This window comes from Hyla sarda, chromosome 6, assembly GCF_029499605.1.
Source record: "Hyla sarda isolate aHylSar1 chromosome 6, aHylSar1.hap1, whole genome shotgun sequence".
NCBI lineage: Eukaryota > Metazoa > Chordata > Amphibia > Anura > Hylidae > Hyla > Hyla sarda.
The window spans coordinates 116,250,795-116,271,165 of NC_079194.1; the positions used below are offsets into that span (position 1 = coordinate 116,250,795).

General features: G+C 46.5%; 1 protein-coding gene across 4 annotated transcripts in view; it reads left to right on the forward strand.

Moving 5' to 3' along the window:
- The first annotated feature begins 366 nt into the window (after positions 1-366).
- IMPDH2 (inosine monophosphate dehydrogenase 2) overlaps positions 367-20,371 on the forward strand; it is a 36,359-nt gene continuing 16,354 nt past the window's right edge. The window contains exons 1-10 of one of the 4 annotated variants that reach the window (XM_056524788.1): positions 367-592; positions 5,314-5,362; positions 7,392-7,493; positions 7,588-7,662; positions 7,750-7,956; positions 8,069-8,156; positions 8,358-8,557; positions 10,181-10,271; positions 11,625-11,720; positions 12,863-12,934. In XM_056524788.1, coding sequence (XP_056380763.1) covers positions 495-592; positions 5,314-5,362; positions 7,392-7,493; positions 7,588-7,662; positions 7,750-7,956; positions 8,069-8,156; positions 8,358-8,557; positions 10,181-10,271; positions 11,625-11,720; positions 12,863-12,934 — 1,078 coding nt within the window. In that variant the 5' untranslated portion in view covers positions 367-494. Of the gene's footprint in view, positions 593-3,088; positions 3,152-3,575; positions 3,654-5,313; positions 5,363-7,391; positions 7,494-7,587; positions 7,663-7,749; positions 7,957-8,068; positions 8,157-8,357; positions 8,558-10,180; positions 10,272-11,624; positions 11,721-12,862; positions 12,935-20,371 lie in introns of those variants that run through there. The other 3 variants (XM_056524791.1, XM_056524790.1, XM_056524789.1) reach the window with 3 other exon arrangements.

Below are 20,371 nucleotides of genomic sequence, written 5' to 3' on the forward strand. Positions count from 1 at the left end.
TCATTTGGGCTTCTGAATATTGCCAAGCTCAAGTGCTCGGCAATGTTCAGAAGCCCCAGAGAGAACAAATTCGTTCAGGGGGCTATTTATCTCCGTACTCAATGGGGGGGTCTCAATAGTCGGACCACCCACTAATCTGCCATGTGAATAGACGGTAACTTTGCTAGTCAGGAATACCACTTTAATCATTGGGGGAGTACATAACTATAATAGAGGCCACCCAGCTTTCCCAGGCGCTGATACAATAATTGTATTGCTATACGTCACCGGGAAAGATCGCTGCCCCCAGTTAAGGAAAACAGTCCAGTTGCTGTCTACAGTCCCCGGAGTCACATGTGGCGGTGTGAGGTGGCGCAGGGAGATGAAGTCACCGGTGGGTGGCGCTCGGGAGCTCTTTATAAAGTGTCAGCGCCGGACAGGTTGGCCTCTTGTCTGTGAAGGCGCAGGCCGGGTATTAAGAGGAAGGATCGGGACCGCGTGTTGTGCAGAGCAGCATGGCGGACTACCTGATCAGCGGGGGCACCTCCTATGTCCCGGACGATGGCCTCACTGCCCAGCAGCTCTTTGGGGCTGGCGAAGGACTCACATATAAGTGAGTATGGGGGGTGGGGGGCAGAGTCTTGGTGTGACCCCTGACCCTCAATGTCACCTGCTATATGCACCCTGTAATGATATTGTGCCAAGGAGAGGGTCTGGCTCTGGCTACTATGTCCTGCCAGCCTCTCTGGTAATACCCAGAATACCGCATAGTCTTTCTACCACATGAGCCATTATGCTCAGTTATTCTCCTTGGTAATACTATAGTGCCCCAAATCTCCTCACAGCCTTCCTGCTAGTACTACAAGCCCTATCATGCTCTCTCAGCCTTTTTGGTAACACTATAATGCTCAGAATGCCCTCAGCTTTGTGGTGGTACTACAAGACCTATCATGCTCTGTCAGTCTCTTTGGTAATGTTATAGTGCCACACACACAAAAAAAAAAAAAGCTATGCCATCCTCATTGAGAAGTAATATATGACCCAGTATGCCAGTCTTTGTGTAGGTACTTATAGACCAGTGGTCTCCAACCTGCGGACCTCCAGATGTTGCAAAACTACAACTCCCAGCATGCCCGGACAGCCGTTGGCTGTCCGGGCATGCTGGGAGTTGTAGTTTTGCGACATCTGGAGGTCCGCAGGTTGGAGACCACTGTTATAGACTCAACATCCCCTGGCAGGATTTATTACAAGACGACCCCATGTGACCTGTTGTGTTCCTCCAAAATTCTGAAATTCTCTGGATGCATGCCAGACAGTTTTGGTGGAGTACTATAGGGGGTCAGACTTTTGCCATCTTCTGCCATGATACTGTTAAGGGCAATGTTCCCTAGTAGATAATGAGTATTCTTCCTTCTAAATCAATGAGAGAAGTTTCTAGATCCTTCCAGAAGACCCAGCATTCCATGGCTAATTCTGTGTTTTTATGATATCCAGAGTACCCTGACCGGTTTTGCTCTGGCAGGCGACTTAAGATTCCATGTTTGTCTTCTGTATTGCAGTTGGGTAGTGCCCCCCCACAGTGGAGACCCCTGGATGTTGTATATTGGGTTGGAGGTGCTTTAGGACCCCCCCCCCCCCCCAAATCCGGTGAGACCCATTCTCACTGACCATGGACAGATAAAGCTATAATACTGTGTCTCCTCTGATACTCCTTTCCTATTCTATACATTGGTCTTCCAGCAGATCTCATCAAGTTGATCACTCAGCTTTTCCAGACTCCTGATTGGCATCTCTGCTTAATTATGCAGTGTTTCATGTTGATACATACTGCTACATTTATAATGATAATTCTTTATTCACACAGGTTCTGCAGTTAGTTCACACCACGTTTTTGCAACACAGTTCCTGTATCAGGTTTTTGATTAAAAAAAAACCTGATTCCTCAAAACCTGACTAAACTGTATCAAAACGTGCGTACAAAGATTTATCTGTATACGGTTTGAAAAGTGATGTCCGGTTGCATCCGTTTTTTAAGAAAAAAAAAGTATACGTTTTGAACGTTTCACTCCATTATGAATAAAGTTTCACTTGTTTGATTGAAATTCCAAGAAAAAAAAACTGCAAAGTCAAAAACTGTATGGTGAAAACTGGATGGAACCGTACACACATACAGTTCTGTACGGTTCCCATTGACTCCCATGTTAAAAAAAAAACAAAAAACATACGGTTTAAAATGGTTTTTCACCTGGACCAAAAACCGTGGTAGGCCACGGTTTTCTGTCCAGAAAAAAGTAAAAAAAAACACGTATGGTTTGAAAAACGGAGACAACCGTATACATTATGGTGCATACGGTTTGGAATGGGAAGTCTATGGGCACGGTTTTCTGTACGGTTGCATATGTTTTTTTTTTTAATGAAAGCGTATGCTGAAACTGTATAGCAAAATCGTGGTGTGAACCCACCCTTAGCTATTCAGGACTAGAAAGCTGGCTGATCGCTACTGTAGGTTCAGTGATAGGACCATATTGAAGGTCACCCGGAAACAGCAAAAAAAAAAAATGACCTTCAAAAGCCGTTGCCTTTTTTACGATTCATAAATCACTTTCCATGTTTTAGCGAGTATTTCAGAAGATCAGGTTTGCTTAGGACAGGGTAGTTTTTTAATGTAAGAAAGAACTTGGAGATGAGTGAAAATAATGGGATAATCAGCAGCACAGAGTATTTCAGGAGATTCATGTTGTTTCGATAGGGGTCGGTGATCTTGGCCTTCATTTGATTGGAGGGGAGCTGTGAGGAAAAATGGAAGCGAGTGCAAGGTCAAAGGTTTTTTTTTAGGTCACCTGCAGCACAGAGTATGTCAGGAGTGATTTCTGCTTCTGTTGTGGGTAATCAAATTGACACATGCAGTGTCAGTGGTCTCCAACCTGCGGACCTCCAGAGGTTGCAAAACTACAATTCCCAGCATGGCCGGACAGCCGTTGGCTGTCCGGGCATGCTGGGAGTTGTAGTTTTGCAACCTCTGGAGGTCCGCAGGTTGAAGACCACTACTGTAGAATACCACAGAAAGCTGGTGTGAGGGAAAAGTATTTCAGGAGTGGAGCCCCCAATGAGTACACGAGGCAGTAATGGGGAAGACATTTTGTCCTGTCAGGATATAAACACAGATTATAAGGTAACATGTTTGGGTTTCCTGTCAGTCGCCGTCCTCCCTGTGTTTCTCTTTGTAACTTGAGGCCTCACGTGGTTCATGTTACCGTCCTGATACACGATGTGAAGCTGGTGACCATTGTGCTGTGTGAGGAGGGGTTGAGGGGCACTGGTGCGGCTCCATTACTAGGTCAGAGGAGCCATGGATGTCTTCCCAGCCTGAAAAAGGCCCTGAGCTTTATTACTCTCTCCCTGTTTCATCTCCCAATGAGGAACAAACCAGAAGTGGTCGATTTATGAAAACTCTGACAGAACATTGTCATTGTTGCCCACAAAGACTGACCAGAGCCCAGCTTTCATTTCTTTCGACTCCTCTGGGAAAATAAAAGCCGCTCCACTATTGGTTGCTAGGAGTAACAAGACCAGTTAAATTGTCTGCCAATATGGCCGCTATCACAAATCTCACGTCTATCCCAGAATCCTGCATGAAATTGTGTTTACTTGTGATGCACAGTGAGAATGGAGATGTATGACTATGGAAAAACATGGAGGGAGATTTATAGAACCGTGCAGAGGACGAGAGGTGCAGTTGCCCATAGCAACTTATCTGACAGGCCTGTGGAAAGTAAAAGCAATCTCGTTGCTATGGCAACTGCACCACTTCCTCTAGAACGGTTATGATAAATGCTGTCACCATGGATTATTTTTATTTTTTTTATTTTTTAATGGGGCTGAGCTTTTATAACAAACATGGCCTGTACAATAGAATGGCACTATTGCTAGAAAATAGCAGCCATGTTTTTATTCTCATTTCTCATGACCCCTCCCCCCTAAGGCTATGTTGAGACTATGGAATATTTGGGCCAGAGATCCCTAGGTTGACCGGTGCCGACTGAATGTCAGTGCTGGGACCACGAGGGAATTGCTGTCCACATAAAGGCCCTCATTTACTAAGAAAATCGGGTTGTAAGTCTATCTTGCTTTCTTACCCGACTGCTTTTTTCCCCTGGTATTTATTATTATGTCACATCTTGTTTGTCGCACGTGGGTTTTTTTGGTTTTGGTTTCCAACTCCTCTGAGCTCTCGGGGGGAAAAAATCCACAACAATACAACAAATTCGGGTTGGAAACCTTAATAAATACGTGGGAAAGCTCAGAAATGTCGGGTTACGCCCCTTTTTCGGGTTTGGGAGAATCCACATCGGGTCCATCGGGAAAAAATGATGCATCGTGTCGCAGACTGGCGCACGATGTCTGCGACATGGCGCAGACAAATATGCGACAAAAAAACCCGACAAAAGAGGTCGGGTTTAGAATAGTAAATGAGGGCCAAAGTGTATTCTGCCAAGTTCATTCTTTCGGGTCAATGAATTTCCATAGCTTCGCTACAAAAATTATGTTGAGTGCAGCAGAATCCCTTTGGCACCAGAATTTCTGAGCTGAATTTCAAAGCAGAATTGTGCATGGAAATTCCGTAATGTGAACCCAGCCTAAGGTTGGATGGCACGTTTCTATCACTGCAGTTTGATGTAGTTTATTAAACTACAACCATTTAAAAATTATTATATTTTTTTTTTATCCATTTCTGCCTTTGGCTCCAGATAAGGCCACAAAAAAAAAATATAAACTGCGTGACACCAGTCTTATGGCCCATCTGTAAACCTTTTGCAAAATAGAAAGGCGTTGGCAAATATTTTAGCAGTGGAAACTCTTCCAAGAGATCTTAAAGGGGTTCTCCGGTGCTTATCACGCCCCCTCCCGTAGGCTTGTATTGAGGGGCGGAGCGTGACGTCACATGGGGGCGGAGACGTGACGTCACACGCCGCCGACCCGGTGGTCGCCCGTAATCAGACCCAGAGCGAACACTGATTATAAACGGGGTTCCGCGTGCATGATCACGGGCGTCCCCAGCGGCGGGACTCCCGTGATCAGGCATCTTATCCCCTATCCTTTGGATAGGATAAGATGTGTAAGCACCGGAGTACCCCTTTAAGCCATAAATACAGATTTGATATTCAGGAGTTTAGGAAAGCGAGGCGACTGTCCCTGCAAGAGCTGTAATGACAGCTGTGTTGATTATCTAGACTGATAAAATAAAGAATTCAAAGAGGATAAGACCAGAGTCTTTTGTATTTAGTTGCTGACTAATAGTTTTTTCCCCCCCCCCCCCCCCCCTTTCCTTCACAGCGACTTTCTTATTCTCCCTGGGTACATAGACTTCACAGCAGATCAAGTGGTGAGTATTAGTGTGTGGGAATATACAGTGTCCTGATGACACCATAGACAGCTTGGTTGTGGCAGTCTGTGTAAATCTTATTGGAGTTAATGGAAGTGGAATTGACTTACCAGCACTACAAGCTATGCGGTATACCTAACACTTGAACTTGCAGTGCTATGCGGGTTACACAACTCCCTTAAAAGGGGTACTCCGGTGGAAAACTTTAAAAAAAAAATCTTTACCCTTCCAGTACTTTTTAGCAGCGGTATGCTACGGAGGAAATTTCTTTTCTTTTTGAATTTCTTTTTTGTCTTGTCCACAGTGCTCTCTGACAACTGATGCCCGTATCAGGAACTGTCCAGAGCAGGAGAAAATCACCATTGCAAACCTATGCTGCTCTGGACAGTTCCAGACACAGACAGAGGTGTCAGCAGAGAGCACTGTGGACAAGACAAAAAAAATTCAAAAAGAAAAGGAGGCTAAGGGTACAGTGGAAGTTTTCTATTTAGAGTATTAAACACTAGGGATGTCCAGATACCGATACTGGTATCGGGCCGATACCAGCCATTTGCATGGTATTGGGGACTCGTTTAATGTCCCCGATACCATGCCCGATCCCTGGTGCCGCTCTGCTGCCCAGTTCTTCCATCCTCGCGTCCGCATCATAGTGTTCTATGGAGGAGCATGTGACACACACGTCACTCCGCATCCTCTCCTGCGCCTAGCGTAACGCTACGGAGGAAGCAGAGTGACGTGTATGTCACATACCGGAGGACGGGAGAACGGGGCAGCAGAGCGGCAGCACCAGCACCCGACAGAGGAGGTGAGCTGCCTGCAAGGGGGCTGCTGCTGTCTAAATGGGGGGGGGGGCCCTGCTGCTGTCTAAATGGGGGGGGCCCTGCTGCTGTCTAAATGGGGGGGGCCTGCTGCTGTCTAAACGGGGGGGGCCTTGATGCTGTCTAAATGGGGGGCGGGCCCTGGTGCTGTCTAAAGGGGGGGGCTGGCCCTGGTGCTGTCTAAAGGGGGGGGGGGGGGCGGGCCCTGGTGCTGTCTAAAGGGGGGGGGGGCGGGCCCTGGTGCTGTCTAAAAGGGGGGGGGGGGGCCTGGTGCTGTCTAAAAGGGGGGGGGGGGGCCTGGTGCTGTCTAAAAGGGGGGGGCCCTGCTGCTGTCTAAAAGGGGGGGGCCCAGCTGCTGTCTAAACGAGGGGGGGGGGCCCAGCTGCTGTCTAAACGAGGGGGGGGGGCCCAGCTGCTGTCTAAACGAGGGGGGGGGGCCCAGCTGTTGTCTAAACGAGGGGGGGGGGCCCAGCTGCTGTCTAAACGAGGGGGGGGGGCCCAGCTGCTGTCTAAACGAGGGGGGGGGGCCCTGCTGTTGTCTAAACGGGGGGGGGGGGGGCTGCTGCTGTCTAAACGGGGGGGGCTGCTGCTGTCTAAACTGGGGGGGCGCCCTGGTGCTGTCTAAACGGGGGGGGGGGCGCGCCCTCCTGGTGCTGTCTAAACGGGGGGGGGGGGGCGCCCTGGTGCTGTCTAAAGGGGGGGGGGGTCCCTGCTGCTGTTTAAATGGGGGCCCACTGTCTAAAGGGGGGGCTGCTACTTATGTCTACAGGGGGGCAGCGGTCTACAGGGGTGGCTTCTACTAATGACTGCCAGGGGGCTGCAGCTAATGTCTGCAGGGGGATATTACCTACTATTAAAGACAATCTTACAGCAGTTACCTGCACTAACTTGAATTTATAGGTAGATAGTGCAGGTGACCCGGTTTCTGCCGCTGCTCACCATGTGGTCATCCGTTTCGCCGCCAATACAAATTCCCTGTTCTGTCCAATGGAGAAGAGAGAAATCTTGGCTCATACTACAGCAGCCGCCTCCATTGTACACAACAAGGACCCACATATCATACGGTAAACAGCGCCAGAAACCGGGTCACCCTGGTGTCAGATTCCTTTTAAAATAGAAGTATTCGTACTTGGTATCGGTGAGTACTAGAACTGATGGGTTGCAGATACTTCTATTAGGATATTGACATGTAGTTAATATTTCTCTTTAAGGACCTCACATCTGCCCTTACTAAGAAAATAACCCTAAAAACTCCACTAGTTTCATCCCCAATGGATACAGTAACAGAAGCAAATCTGGCAATTGCTATGGCGGTAAGAAATATGTTGAATATTAATTGGAGCCGACCTCCTGTGTTTTTTCTGACGATTGGTTATTTATGTTTTTGTTGTTCTTGCATGTTTTTAGCTGACTGGTGGCATTGGTGTCATGCATCACAACTGCACGCCTGAATTTCAAGCTAATGAAGTTCGAAAAGTAAAAGTGAGTCTCTCCTTCTGCTCCTTCTTTATGTACTCTGAATGATAAGAAATGATTCAAGTGGATGATCTCTTGCTTACCCCATACCAGAAATACGAGCAAGGATTCATTACAGATCCTGTGGTACTGAGCCCCACACATCGGGTACGAGACGTGTTTGAGGCCAAGTCTCGTCACGGTTTCTGTGGCATTCCTATCACAGACAATGGGAAGATGGGGGGTAAACTAGTGGGAATTATATCATCCAGGGATATTGACTTCCTTAAACCTGAGGAACATGAAGTACCCCTAAGTGAGGTGAGTGCTGGGTACTGACGTTAAATAAAGGTTACATTTTTTTTTTCTTGAGTTTTTTGTTTTACTTTTTTATAACACATTTCATTATGTATACTGGCTCTTATAATTATAGATCATGACCAATCGAGAAGATCTTGTTGTTGCTCCAGCTGGTGTTACACTGAAGGAAGCAAACGAAATTCTTCAGAGAAGTAAAAAAGGTATATAGGTTAAAATGTAGTTGTACAGGATTAGAAAAATCATGGCTGCTTTTCCCCTAGAAAAAGCTCCATACTTGTCGACAGGTTGTGTGGTATTACTGCTTAGCCCCATTCACTTCTATAGAACTGAGCAGCAGTGGGACGCAAGTGGCCATGTTCTGCTTATTTTTCAGTTTTATTGAAATTTATGCTTTATTTTAGGCAAATTACCCATAGTAAATGAGAACGATGAGCTTGTGGCCATTATAGCACGGACAGACTTGAAAAAAAACAGAGACTACCCATTGGCTTCTAAGGATTCCAAGAAACAGCTGCTGTGTGGAGCTGCTATAGGAACCCATGAGGATGACAAGTATCGGCTGGATCTTCTTGTGCAGGCTGGAGTGGATGTTGTGGTCTTGGTATGTCTTGAGGTTTTGGTGGTTATTTATTTTTTGGACCCTAAGGCATGTGGTCTCCTGATTCCTTGTATTTGGAGGCCATATTATTATTCAGCTTATTATGTTTAGTGGCTAAATGTTGCAAAACTAAAATATCAGAGTTGACAGGATTCCATGTGGTATACCACAGCTGTAGCTACAACTCTGTTCTAGCAATTGCTGGAGCGAACACCAGTTACAACCTTCCAAGTAAACAGATGTCTGATCCTAACAACCCCTTTAACCTGTTAAGGACGAAGGGCATATAGGTACACCCATGCGTCCTGGTACTTAAGGACCATCCCGTTACCAGTGTTTATAGCATGTTCACGGGCTGAGCATGCTTCAAATCTGATGAGTCCTGACTGCTATCAGCAGCTGGGACCCAGGGTTAATGCCGGGCATCACCGTACGGGCAGGTGCTCGGCATTAACTCTTTTGACACCACAATCAAAGTTGATTGCAGGGTCTAAAATAAAAGTAAAACAATCCCGGCAGTTCAGCAGAGCTGATCCGAACCATCACGATGACATCGCAATGTCCCAATCAGCTGAGAGGACATGCCTCCTCACCATCGGATCAGTGATCCTCTGCTGCCTTCAGCCTCTGCAAGCTGGAGCAGCAGAGCACTGATAACACTGATCAGTGCGGAGCCAAAGCTCAACATTGAACAGTGTATGCAATCGAAAAAAATAAAATAAAATGTGAATAAGCCCCTCCCCTAATAAAAGTTTAAATCCCTCCACCTTATCCTATTTTTTTATTTTTTATAAAATAATGTAATCAAACATAAACATTATGATATTGGTACCGTTGCATGTGTAAATGTCCGAACTATTTAAAATATAAGGTTAAACTGCACAGTTGAAGTCATACACATATAAAAAAAAAGTCCAATAGTTCAAAATTGGGCATTTTTGGTCACTTCATATGCCATAAAAAAATTTTTACAAAGTCCCATCTAAAAAATAAATTGTATCGATAAAACTACAGATCACGGTGCAAAACAATGAGCCCTCATAGCACTGTATGCTGAAAAATAAGAGTTATAGGGGTCAGAAGATGAAAATTTTAAGCATACTAATTTTGGTGCATGTAGATAGGATTTTTTTTTTTTTTTTGCAGTAGTAAAATAAAACCTACAAGGTATCCTTGTAATCGTAAGGACCTACAGAATAAATATCTAATTTTTACCGAAAAGTGCTCTGCGTAGAAAGTTACAAAATGGTGTCTTTTTATTTTTTATTTCACCTCACTAATAAGGTATTTTTCTTTTTTGTTTCACCGCAAATTTTGTTATTAAATAAGTGAAGTTATTACAAAGTACAATTGGTGATACAAAAACAAGCCCTCATATGGGTCTGTAGGTGCAAAACTGAAAGCATTATGATTCTTAGAAAGTGAGGAGGAAAAAACGAAAGTGCAAAAAACTAAAATTAGTCTGGTCCTTTAGGCCAAAATGGGCTTCGTCCTTAAGGGGTTACGATGGGTTATACTCTCAACAGATGTGCTGTACTGTTGACAGGTTCAGTTGACCGTTTCTAAGTAACATACTTACTTGTAAAGAATTTTCCTTTTGACAGACCATTTCTTCTGAATTTTTAGGATTCTTCCCAAGGAAACTCATTATTTCAGATAAATATGATCCAATACATAAAAGAGAAGTATTCAGATCTGCAGGTGATTGCTGGAAATGGTAAATTTTCTTGGGGCCTTTTATGTATTTTATGTAATGCTGTGGGCAGATATATGGGGTGGGGTCTGTCTGATAATGCTTAAAGGGGTACTCCGCCCCTAGACATCTTATCTCCTATCCAAAGGATAGGGGATAAGATGTCAGATCGCCGCGGTCCCGCTGCTGGGGATCCCCGCTGCGGCTCTGCGCTATCATTACAGCACAGAGTGAGTTCTCTCTGCACGTAATGACGGGCAATACAGGGGCCGGAGCATCATTACGTCACGGCTCCGCCCCTCGTGACGTCACGGCCCGTCCCTTTCAATACAAGTCTATGGGAGGGGGCGTGGCGGTCGTCACACCCCCTCCCATAGACTTGCATTAAGGGGACGGGCCATGATGTCACGAGGGGCGGAGCCATGACTTTACGCTGCTCCGTCCCCTGTATCGCCCGTCATTACGCACAGAGCGAACTCGCTCTGTGCTGTAATGATAGCGGGGTGCCGCAGCGGGGATCCCCAGCAGCGGGACCGCGGCAATCTTACATCTTATCCCCTATCCTTTGTATAGGGGATAAGATGTCTAGGGGCGGAGTACCCCTTTTAAGGGTACCTTTTTAATATGACGTATGTTGTCTGAATTTGCCCATAACAACCAATCACAGCCCAGGTTTAATTTTACTAGAGCTTGTTAAGATATTGAAGCTTAGCTGTGATTGGCTGCTTTGGGGGGGGAAAACCTACCCTTTGTAGCCATGTGCTCATGTGAGGCTTCTTACTTTATAGGCCCCCTTCCAACACTTGCGGTGCCTATCCGGGTTGGCCAATATAGTTCCCCGGTTATGGTACACTATGAACAGTGGAATATACAGGTTCGGACATTTACGATTACGGACTGCTGTGTGTGGTCTAGTTTTCCCTGTGCTATATATTATGTTACATTTTTGGAAGCAACACTAGACCAAAAATAACTATTCCTCATCAGTTTCATATGAATCCAGAACCATGAGTGCTGGACTTTCCTCGGCATTTAAAGAGTGTCTGTATCTTATATAAATAGACAGTGACACATCCAATAGCAGGACGGGCGGAATGTGAGCCTGAAGTGGTTTGACAGTCAGTGACAAGTGTCTGCCCCGTACCGGTGGCTCATTGCTATCTTTATAATTCCCTACCCTGATTCTTTCCTTTTAAGTCACATGTAAGAGGAACAAAGCCAAGCTGGCACTGCAGTAAACAGAACTCTACTCTGTATTGGGCCATATTCCAAGTTCCACCACAAGGGGCAGTAGTGAGTTCTAGCTGTCATGTGCTAAAGTAATGATTTTGACCTAATGAAATCTAATTGTAATCTTTTTTTTCTTTTCGTTTCCAGTGGTCACTGCCGCACAGGCTAAGAACTTGATTGATGCCGGAGCAGATGCATTGAGGGTGGGAATGGGAAGTGGATCGATTTGCATAACGCAAGAAGGTAAAAGAACAGCAGAACAGTTTCATCCCTTATGTGTTTGGATGGATTCTGCTTTATGTGAAAATGGCATTTTCTTGATAATTAGGTAGTATCACATTGTACATAATGTTAAATGTATATTATACTCTATATAGATTTCTTAAATTTTTTTAATTTCTTAAATTTTTTTTTAATTTCTTTAATTTTATTAATGTACTGACTTTTAGTGGCCAAATAAAGTATATAGAGTAGATTGAATAAAAGTGCCACTTTCTTATTACTAGGCAAAAAATTAATGGCAAAGCCTTAGGTCAGTGTTTCCCAACCAGTGTGCCTCCAGCTGTTGCAAAAACGACAATTTCCAACATGCCCGGACAGCCGTTGGATGTCCGGGCATGCTGGGAGTTTCAGTTTTATTTGAAACAGTTAGAGGCACACTGGCTGGGAAACACTGCCTTAGGTACTGCCTCAGATATGGAAAAGTAAGAGTAAAGCAGCGGTCTACAAACTGTGTATTTTTGCAACAGCTGAAAGTCCACAACTTCCAGCATGCCCGAACTGCCAACTGTGGGTGTCTGGGCATGCTGGAAGTTGTAGTTTTGCAACAGCTGGAGGTCCACAGTTTGAAGACCTAGGGTGTAGTAAATAGATGCAGAGTAAGACAGTAGGTTTATTTTGGAAGGGCTAGTGATGTCACACTGAAAATGGATGGGTTCTCTACTCATTTCTAGAAATGTCACAATGAGAAGCAGCTTTATCTTTGGAGTGGAGATGCCACAGTGAGTTAAAGGGTTTATCTTAGGAGGGCTGGTGATGTCAGTGAGGAGGTGGGGCTATAAAGGAAGGGCTGGCGTGATGTCACTACCATCTTATCTCTTAGACCTCATGGACTGTATAAAGGAGGGGGCAGGTATATTGATCAGTCAACAAGAAGTAAAGAAAATAGCGGCATCATGTGACTTACACCACCAGGAGTTTGCACTCTTTCACAGACTTTTTGATTGTGTCCAATAGGGTGTAATGGGGATGCTACTGTTGCTGTATCTGAGAATGGAAATTAACAGGGGGAGCAAAATCCACGTGTGTTATGTTTCTGTGCTAGCTGTTTCCACCTCAGGGTCTCTGCTGTGAATGAATTCATTTTATTTATCTTCTCTATTCAGCTGCTCCAACGATCCCTCCAGACCTAAAGTCTCACAGCCCCAAATGCCCCTCTAGTGTGACAGGCACCTATAGTAAGTCACAGGTTTGTCTGGCCTGAGCCCCAAGGCAGCGCCCTGCTTGACTGATTGGTAGTTGTAGATGCACTTGGGGTTTTGCGGCTTTGGGCGACAGGTTGAATGTTTTGAGGGTGGGACGTTCATTGAGAAAGCAGGGTTCCTACAAGATTACAATACTTGAATAATGTGATGTAATATTTGAGAATCAGCTTTTTTTTTTTTTTTTTAATAAATTTTTACCCCTATTCCTCCAAGTAGCTTAATCAGCATAGTCCCAACAGGTACAGCTTTTTACATGATGGTATCAGAAAGCCCAAACAACCAGTTTTACACTTTACTCTACTAAATTGTATGTCTACCTTAAACACCATTTTTGAGTTATTCTAATGATGTAAACTATATTAAAAGAACATTATTTCTCGGTCGGAAACCATTGGGGGACACAGACCGTGGGTATATGCTCTTGCTGCTAGGAGGCGCTGACACTAGAAAAACAAAAAAAAAGGTCGGCTCCTCCCGGCAGGCTATACGCCGCCTACTGGCCCTGAGCTCATCAGTCTAAGCTTAGTGTCCTAGGAGGCAAGACACAGGTCTGGAGTTCTCCAGACCTGGTCTTCTCTTTTTCTTATTTTATAGTTGGGGACTGTTTAGTTTCTTTCATTCATTAAATTTTTTCACTGTTTTTAGGTGGGGGTTCAGGAGCATGGCGCTACCTGTTCCCTCATATGCGGCTAAGGGGCACGGGACAATAGATACAAATGCACCGTTAACCCCTTCCCGCCAACGGCCAGCACCTGGGGTAGTACCGTTGGGTCCAGGTCCCCCTATTTTCCCTGCTCGTCTGTAGCAGGATGACGTGATGCAGGCATCCATAAGTCTGGCTGAAGATATCTTCAGGTGGAAGACATCTTCAGGTGAGTATGGTGCTAGGTGAGTATGTTTGTTCCCCTCAGCCCCATTACCTGGTGTGTCTATTACAGAGGCACTCCTTTTTTATTATTCCTAGTGGGCTTGCAACCTCTGGAGACCCCTAGAATTTGCCCGGAAATCTTCCTGAAGGGGCGCCCCCACCCGCGTCTGGTGGGAGGGCGGCTGTCTCTTTTCCAGGAAATATGTCTGTCTCCGGTCCAGGATGCCTGGGTGCGAGATGTTATTTCAGGAGGCTACTGCATAGAATTCTCTTCTCTCCCAAGACACTGTTTCTTTCAATCCCGCCCTCCTCAGTCCCCTTCCTTGGCGACTTTTCAGACTGCTCTGCGTTCTCTCTCCGGGGGAACGCGGATCAGGGTTCTATTCGAACCTCTTCGTTGTTCCCAAAAAAAGAGGGCTCGTTCCATCCCATTCTGGACGTCAAGTTGCTCAATTACCATCTGCGCCTCCGTCATTTTTGGATGGAGTCCCTCCGGTCTGTGGTGGCCTCCATGGACCAGGGCGAGTTTCTTTCTTCACTGGATATCTGAGACGCCTATCTACACATTCCGATCTTCCCAGCGCATCAGCGTTTCCTTCGTTTCACTGTGCCGGAGGGTCCTTTTCAGTTTGGCGCTCCCGTTTGCTCTAGCCATGGCTCCCAGGGTCTTTACCAAGGTCATGGCGGCAGTCGTTGCCATCCTTCGCAGCTGGGGGATCTCCATCCTCCCCTACCTGGACAACCTCCTAATCAAGGCTCCCTCTCGGTCCGAGAATTTGGAGAGTCTGCAGATCACACTTCACACCCTGTCCTCTTTCGGCTGGGTTATCAACTGGGAGAAGTCACATCTGCTCCCCTCCCAGTCCCTAATTTTTCTGGGGCTCCTTTTCGACACCGCAGTAGCCCGGGTCCGTCTTCCCTTGGACAAAAGGCGTTCTCTGCAGGTGGGGTCCGTCGCCTTTCGACGCCCCGTCCTGGTCCCGATTCGCTTCTGCATGGTGGCTGCCATGGAAGCAGTCCCCTTCGCCCAATTTCTTTACCATTCCCTCCAACTGGACATTCTGGGCAGGTGGGACAAGTCCCCTTTTTGTCCCTGGATCGCAGGATTCTCCTGCCCCTGGCAGTACGTCAGTCCCTTCTTTGGTGGCTCCACTCTCCCCTTCTTCTTCTGGGGAAGTCTTTTCTTCCCCTTCAGTGGCAGATCATCACCACCGACACGAGCCTCATGGGTTGGGGAGGGGTTTTTCGGGACATGACGGTCCAGGGTCACTGGCCCCCCCGGGGAAGCCGGTCTCCCCATCAATATTCTGGAGCTTCGGGCGATCTTCCTTTGCCTCCTCCATTGGGAACGTCTCTTTCTGGGTCGACCGGTCCAGGTTCAGTCGGACAATGCGACGGCCGTTGCATATATCAATCGCCAAGGCAGCACCCGGAGTCGCTCGGAAATGGAGGAGGTCTCCAAGATTCTCCTCTGGGCCGAGGCTCTGGTCCCTGCTCTGTCGGCGATCCACATCCCGGGCGTGGACAATTGGGAAGCGGACTTTCTCAGCCGCTCCTCGGCGGATCCGGGGGAGTGGGCTCTCCACCTGGAGGTGTTTTCACAGATTTGTGATCGTTGGGGGACCCCGGATGTGGATCTCTTCGCATCTCACCTCAACAGGAAGGTTCCCCTCTTTGTAGCAAAATCGTGGGATCACCTGGCCCTGCTCTGGTCATCCTGTGGGCGTCCTTCCGACTCCCTTATTTGTTTCCGCCTCTTCCCCTCCTGCCCAGGGTTCTGAGGAAACTCAAGGCGGAGGGAGTCTCTGCCATTCTGGTGGCCCCAGACTGGCCCAGACGCGCGTGGTACGCAGACGTGGTCCGACTGGCCGACGAAGTGCCGCTGCGCCTACCACTTCGTCCCGATCTTCTCTTTCAAGGTCCCCTTTGCCACCCCAATTTACTGTCGCTGCATTTGACGGCGTGGCGGTATTGAAGGCCCGCAGGTTTTCTGAGGGGGTTATTCGTACTATGCTTCGGGCACGCAAACCTTCCTCGGCCAGGATCTACCACCGCACTTGGAAGGTTAAAATTTACTTACCGAAATTTTTTCTTTCCATGAGTCCCGAGGCGGCACACAAAGGGTTAACATCTTTCTTTTCTCCTACTAGACAGAAGATATAATCACAGGATTAATTAAAACAATTAAGTTAATTAATCAAGGGCACCTGGCCCAGAGACCTCCTATCTGATAAATGCACCAAAGAAACCAAGACATGTGTAGAATGCAGCAAAAAATATTTTTTTTTTAATAGGGAGGGAATCTATGCCGCCTCGGGACTCATGAAAAGAAAACATTTCGGTAAGTTAGGCTTGCCCAGGATGTGGACATGGCCCTGGTGGAATGGGCACGGACACCCAAAGGAGAATCTTCCCCCCCCCCCCCCCCCCGGAGGGAATAACAGAAACAGATCACTGACTTAATCCAGCGTGCCAGAGAAGCCTTGGATGCTGGTTTCCCCTTATTAGAACCCTGAAACTGCACGAAAAGAGACTCTGATTGTCTGAACTCCTTGGTTCTATCAATATAGGAGAGAACTGCTCTTTTCACATCCAAAGAATGTAGAAATCCGGCAGAAAAATTTCTTGGCTAAGATTAGCATCAGAACATACTTTTGGTCTGAAAGATGGATTCAGTCGAAGAATTAAACAGTCTTGTTGAACTCTAATATAGGGAGGAAGACTGGACAAAGCTTGAAGCTCCGAGACTCACTTAGCTGAAGTAATGGCTACCAAAAAGTGTTTTCCAGGAGAGAAATTTTATATCTTACTCATCAATAGGCTCAAAAAGATTACTTGTTAGTGCTTGAAGAACTGACGGTAAGTCCCATGAAGGTATTGGAGGTGAAACTGATGGTCTGAGGTTAGATACTCCTTTGAAGAATCTGGAGACTAGGGCATTGTTGGAAAAAGATCCCTGGAAAAAAATGATTAATGGCAGCAAAATGCACCCTGAGGATGTTCGGCTTCAAGCCTTTGTCAAAACCATCTTTCAAAAATTCCAATATTTGAGACCGAGAGGGAGAATCAATGTTACAATCCATACACCAGGAATACATTTTTTTTTAATACTCTAGAGTAGATTTTAAGAGTAGACTGTTTTCTTGAAGCAGCAAGAAGCTTGATTACATCATCAGAGAAACCCTGGGAGCTCAGTTACCCTTTCAGCAGCCAGGCTGTCAGCCTCAACTTGTGAAGATCCGGATGGCATAAGCCTTCTTGGAGAAGTAGGTCCGGTAGAAGTGGAAGCTCCCAGAGACAGCCTCTCGAAAGCTTCCACGCAAGCTGGTACCAGGCCCTCCTGGGCCAGAATGGAAAGATCGCTAAGACCTTGGCATGGTCCTCCTTTATTTTCAACAGCATGCGAGGAATCAGAGGAATCGGAGGGAATGCATACAGGAATCTGCTGTTCCACGGAAAGGACAGACCATCTAGGTGGTCGGGGAGGTCCTTGGATTTATGGAGCAGAATGAAGGAATCTTCCTGTTCTCCCTCGTAGCCATAACATCCATTTCTGGAAGACCGAACCTCTGGCCTAGCTGTTGGAATATTATCGCATTGAGGCTCCACTCTGGCGGATTGAAAATCTTCCGGCTCAGAAAATCTGCACAAGAATTCAGGAGATCCTCTGATATGAACAGCATGAAGATCTATCAAATGTTCTACCGCCCAAGCCATGAGAGGGCGACAATCCTCCATCAACTGGGATGATCTTGTTCCTCCCTGTTTGTTCAGGTAGAACACGGAAGGGAGATTGTCCGATTTGTATCAGGACCCGACGGCCATCGAACTTCAGTCTGAAGATTGAGTCTTCCGACAGGGACAGCCTCATGTTGACAGTCGATTCTGAAGCCTAGAACCCTCCCCTGTGTGGTTGGAGTTAGGCTGGACTTCTTGAAGTTGATGAGAAATCCATGGTCTTGCAGTACGGAGATGGTTAGACAAAGATGAGGCAGCAACAGATCCTTGGAGTGAGCCAGTATCAGCCAATCGTCCAAGTATGGAATGAGATTCATTCCCTGAAGACTAAGATGGGTGACCAGAATAACAGCTACTTTTGTAAACACTCGAGGCGCTGATGACAGGCCGAAAGGGAGACACGTAAATTGGTAGTGTAGGATTTCTCTGTCTTTTACTACCGCCAGCCTCAGAAACCTTCTGTGAGATTTCAGAATTGGTACATGAAGATAGGCATCCTTCATGTCTATGGTTACCATGAAGTCCCCTTCCTCGATGAGAGCCAGAACAGACCTTATGGTTTCCATCTTGAAATGTTTTTTGACTATATATTTGTTCAAAAAAGTAAGGTCTATTACAAGTCTCCATGAACCGCCCTTCTTGGGGACCGCGAAGACCCTTGAGTAAACGCCAAAACCCTTTTGATGGACTGGTACAGGTTCAAAGGCGCCATTCTGAAATGAGAGGAATGACATGAGGATCGTTTTGTTTATGAAAAACTTGTTTGGAGGAATTTAAGTGAGTTCTATTGCGTAACCTCTTGAAATGATGGAGTTTACCCATGAATCTGAGGATGTTCGACACCAGTGAGAGGCAAAAAGGGAGAGCCTGGCGCCGACTCGGGGTAAACAGGAGATGGCGTCAAAAACCCTTGCTCTTCTCCCCTCCTTGCGGGGACTTCTTTTTGTAAGAAGAGGATTGCTGGCGAGGTTGCAGTCTTTGCCTACCCCTTTGAGCTCCAAAGCATCTATGTGGAGGGGAAGAGCGATATTGTCTTCTCTTATTGTCGTAATTAGATTTTTTAGCAGGAGAGGGAAAAAATACTCCCTCCTTATTACTCATACCCTCCAATATTGGATTTAACTGAGACCCAAAAAGTTCTCGGCCTTCAAAGGGTAAGGAGCAAAAATGATTTTTTGCTGGGACATCACCAGACCACTCTTTTAGCTAGAGAGCCCTTCTGGCAGAGGTGGAACTTGCAAGTATTTTGGAGTTTAGGCGTAGGATGTCTAAAGGAAAATCCGCAAAAAAAATCAGCAGCCATCTTCATTTTAGGGAGATCTCGTAAGATCTCTTCTCTGGAGACGCCATCCTGCAGGTCCCTGGTGAGTTGAGAGAGCCATAGTCGCAGAGCGCGACCAACAGAGACCGAAGCCACCGATGCCCTACAGGCTGAAGAGGCTGAGGTGTAAATTCTCTTGAGAGAGCCTTCAGCTCTTCTGTCCATCTGCTCCCTCAGCAAAGAGGACTCATCAGAGGGGAACATAGACTTCTTCGATAGTCTTGCTACCGCCAAATCAACTTTAGGTAAAGCCTCCCAATCATCAGTGCTTTTAGGATCTAATTTATTAAGCATTTTGAACCTAGATCAGGTTTTTTCTCAGGCTTTTGCCATTCCGCTTTCATAAGGGGATCCAGCAGAGGCTGACCTGGAAAGGAAAGTGCACTAGAATGTGGAAAATAAAAGAGCCTCCTTTTTAGGAAGATTGTCTTCACCAGGTTCTCCCTCCACGTTTTATTTTTATAACCGATTTCATCAAAGAGTTATTTTTCTCCTTTCTCAGGAGATAATAATCCTGTGGAGAGCCGATCTCAGCAAATTCTTGAGATGAGGAGGACACAATTTCACCCTCAGAGTCAGATGAGGATACTGAAGAAGACACGGGTGAAACAGGAGGTTTAGAGGCACTAGATCTGGAGGTTTTAGATGTTTTATGATGGGAAGACATGTCTGACAACACTGACTGTAGACTAGACCTAAACCACCCAAACAGCTGCTTAGCCTCAGACTGAAAGGTACTGGAAGCAGGGGCGTAGTCCGAATATACCGAACACAGATCCGGGGAATAATGATCCGGCAGTGGTTGGGCACACTGGAGGCATAACCTATGACGCTCTTTTCTCTTCCTCTTCTTAGAAGTATGGGCATCCTGAGGTTTGTCCATTCTGAAAATCCAAGGAAAGTACACATAAGATATGATACTTGTACCCGTAAACAGCAAAACATATCCTAGTATGACAAATGGAACCCATAATCACTATGATAAATATTCCCAAAAAGCAGAGGGGCAGCCTAAGTGAATAACACATTAACGTAGTCCAATTTAAAAAAGAAACAGGTCCCCCTGTTGCAGATGGACATACCTTGCAGTGGCAGGGATAGCGCACCAGGCAGAGGCTGGACCGAGCATCGGGAAAGCCCTGCAATAAATAAGAAATCCAAGCCGGCGGAAATGAGGGGAATGCGGTGTAGTAGTAAGGGGAAAACAGAATACTTGTGCGCCGCATGAAAACTGTCCGCACCATGGACTCCGGAAATACGTCACTGGCAGCGCATGCGCACTGCCGACACAAGCGTGGCGAACCGCCGACCCGGAAGTCGCGACGCTCCTGAGATGCGCTCTGAAAAGGAGGCAGGGGAACGGGCACTAAACAGCCGGTAAGCATGCAGGGGGCGCCAAACTGAGAGTACCCCACATGCACTTCCCAGAAACACTGGGAAGAAACACGGGCCCCATACACATTGGAAGCCTGTGGACCCCACA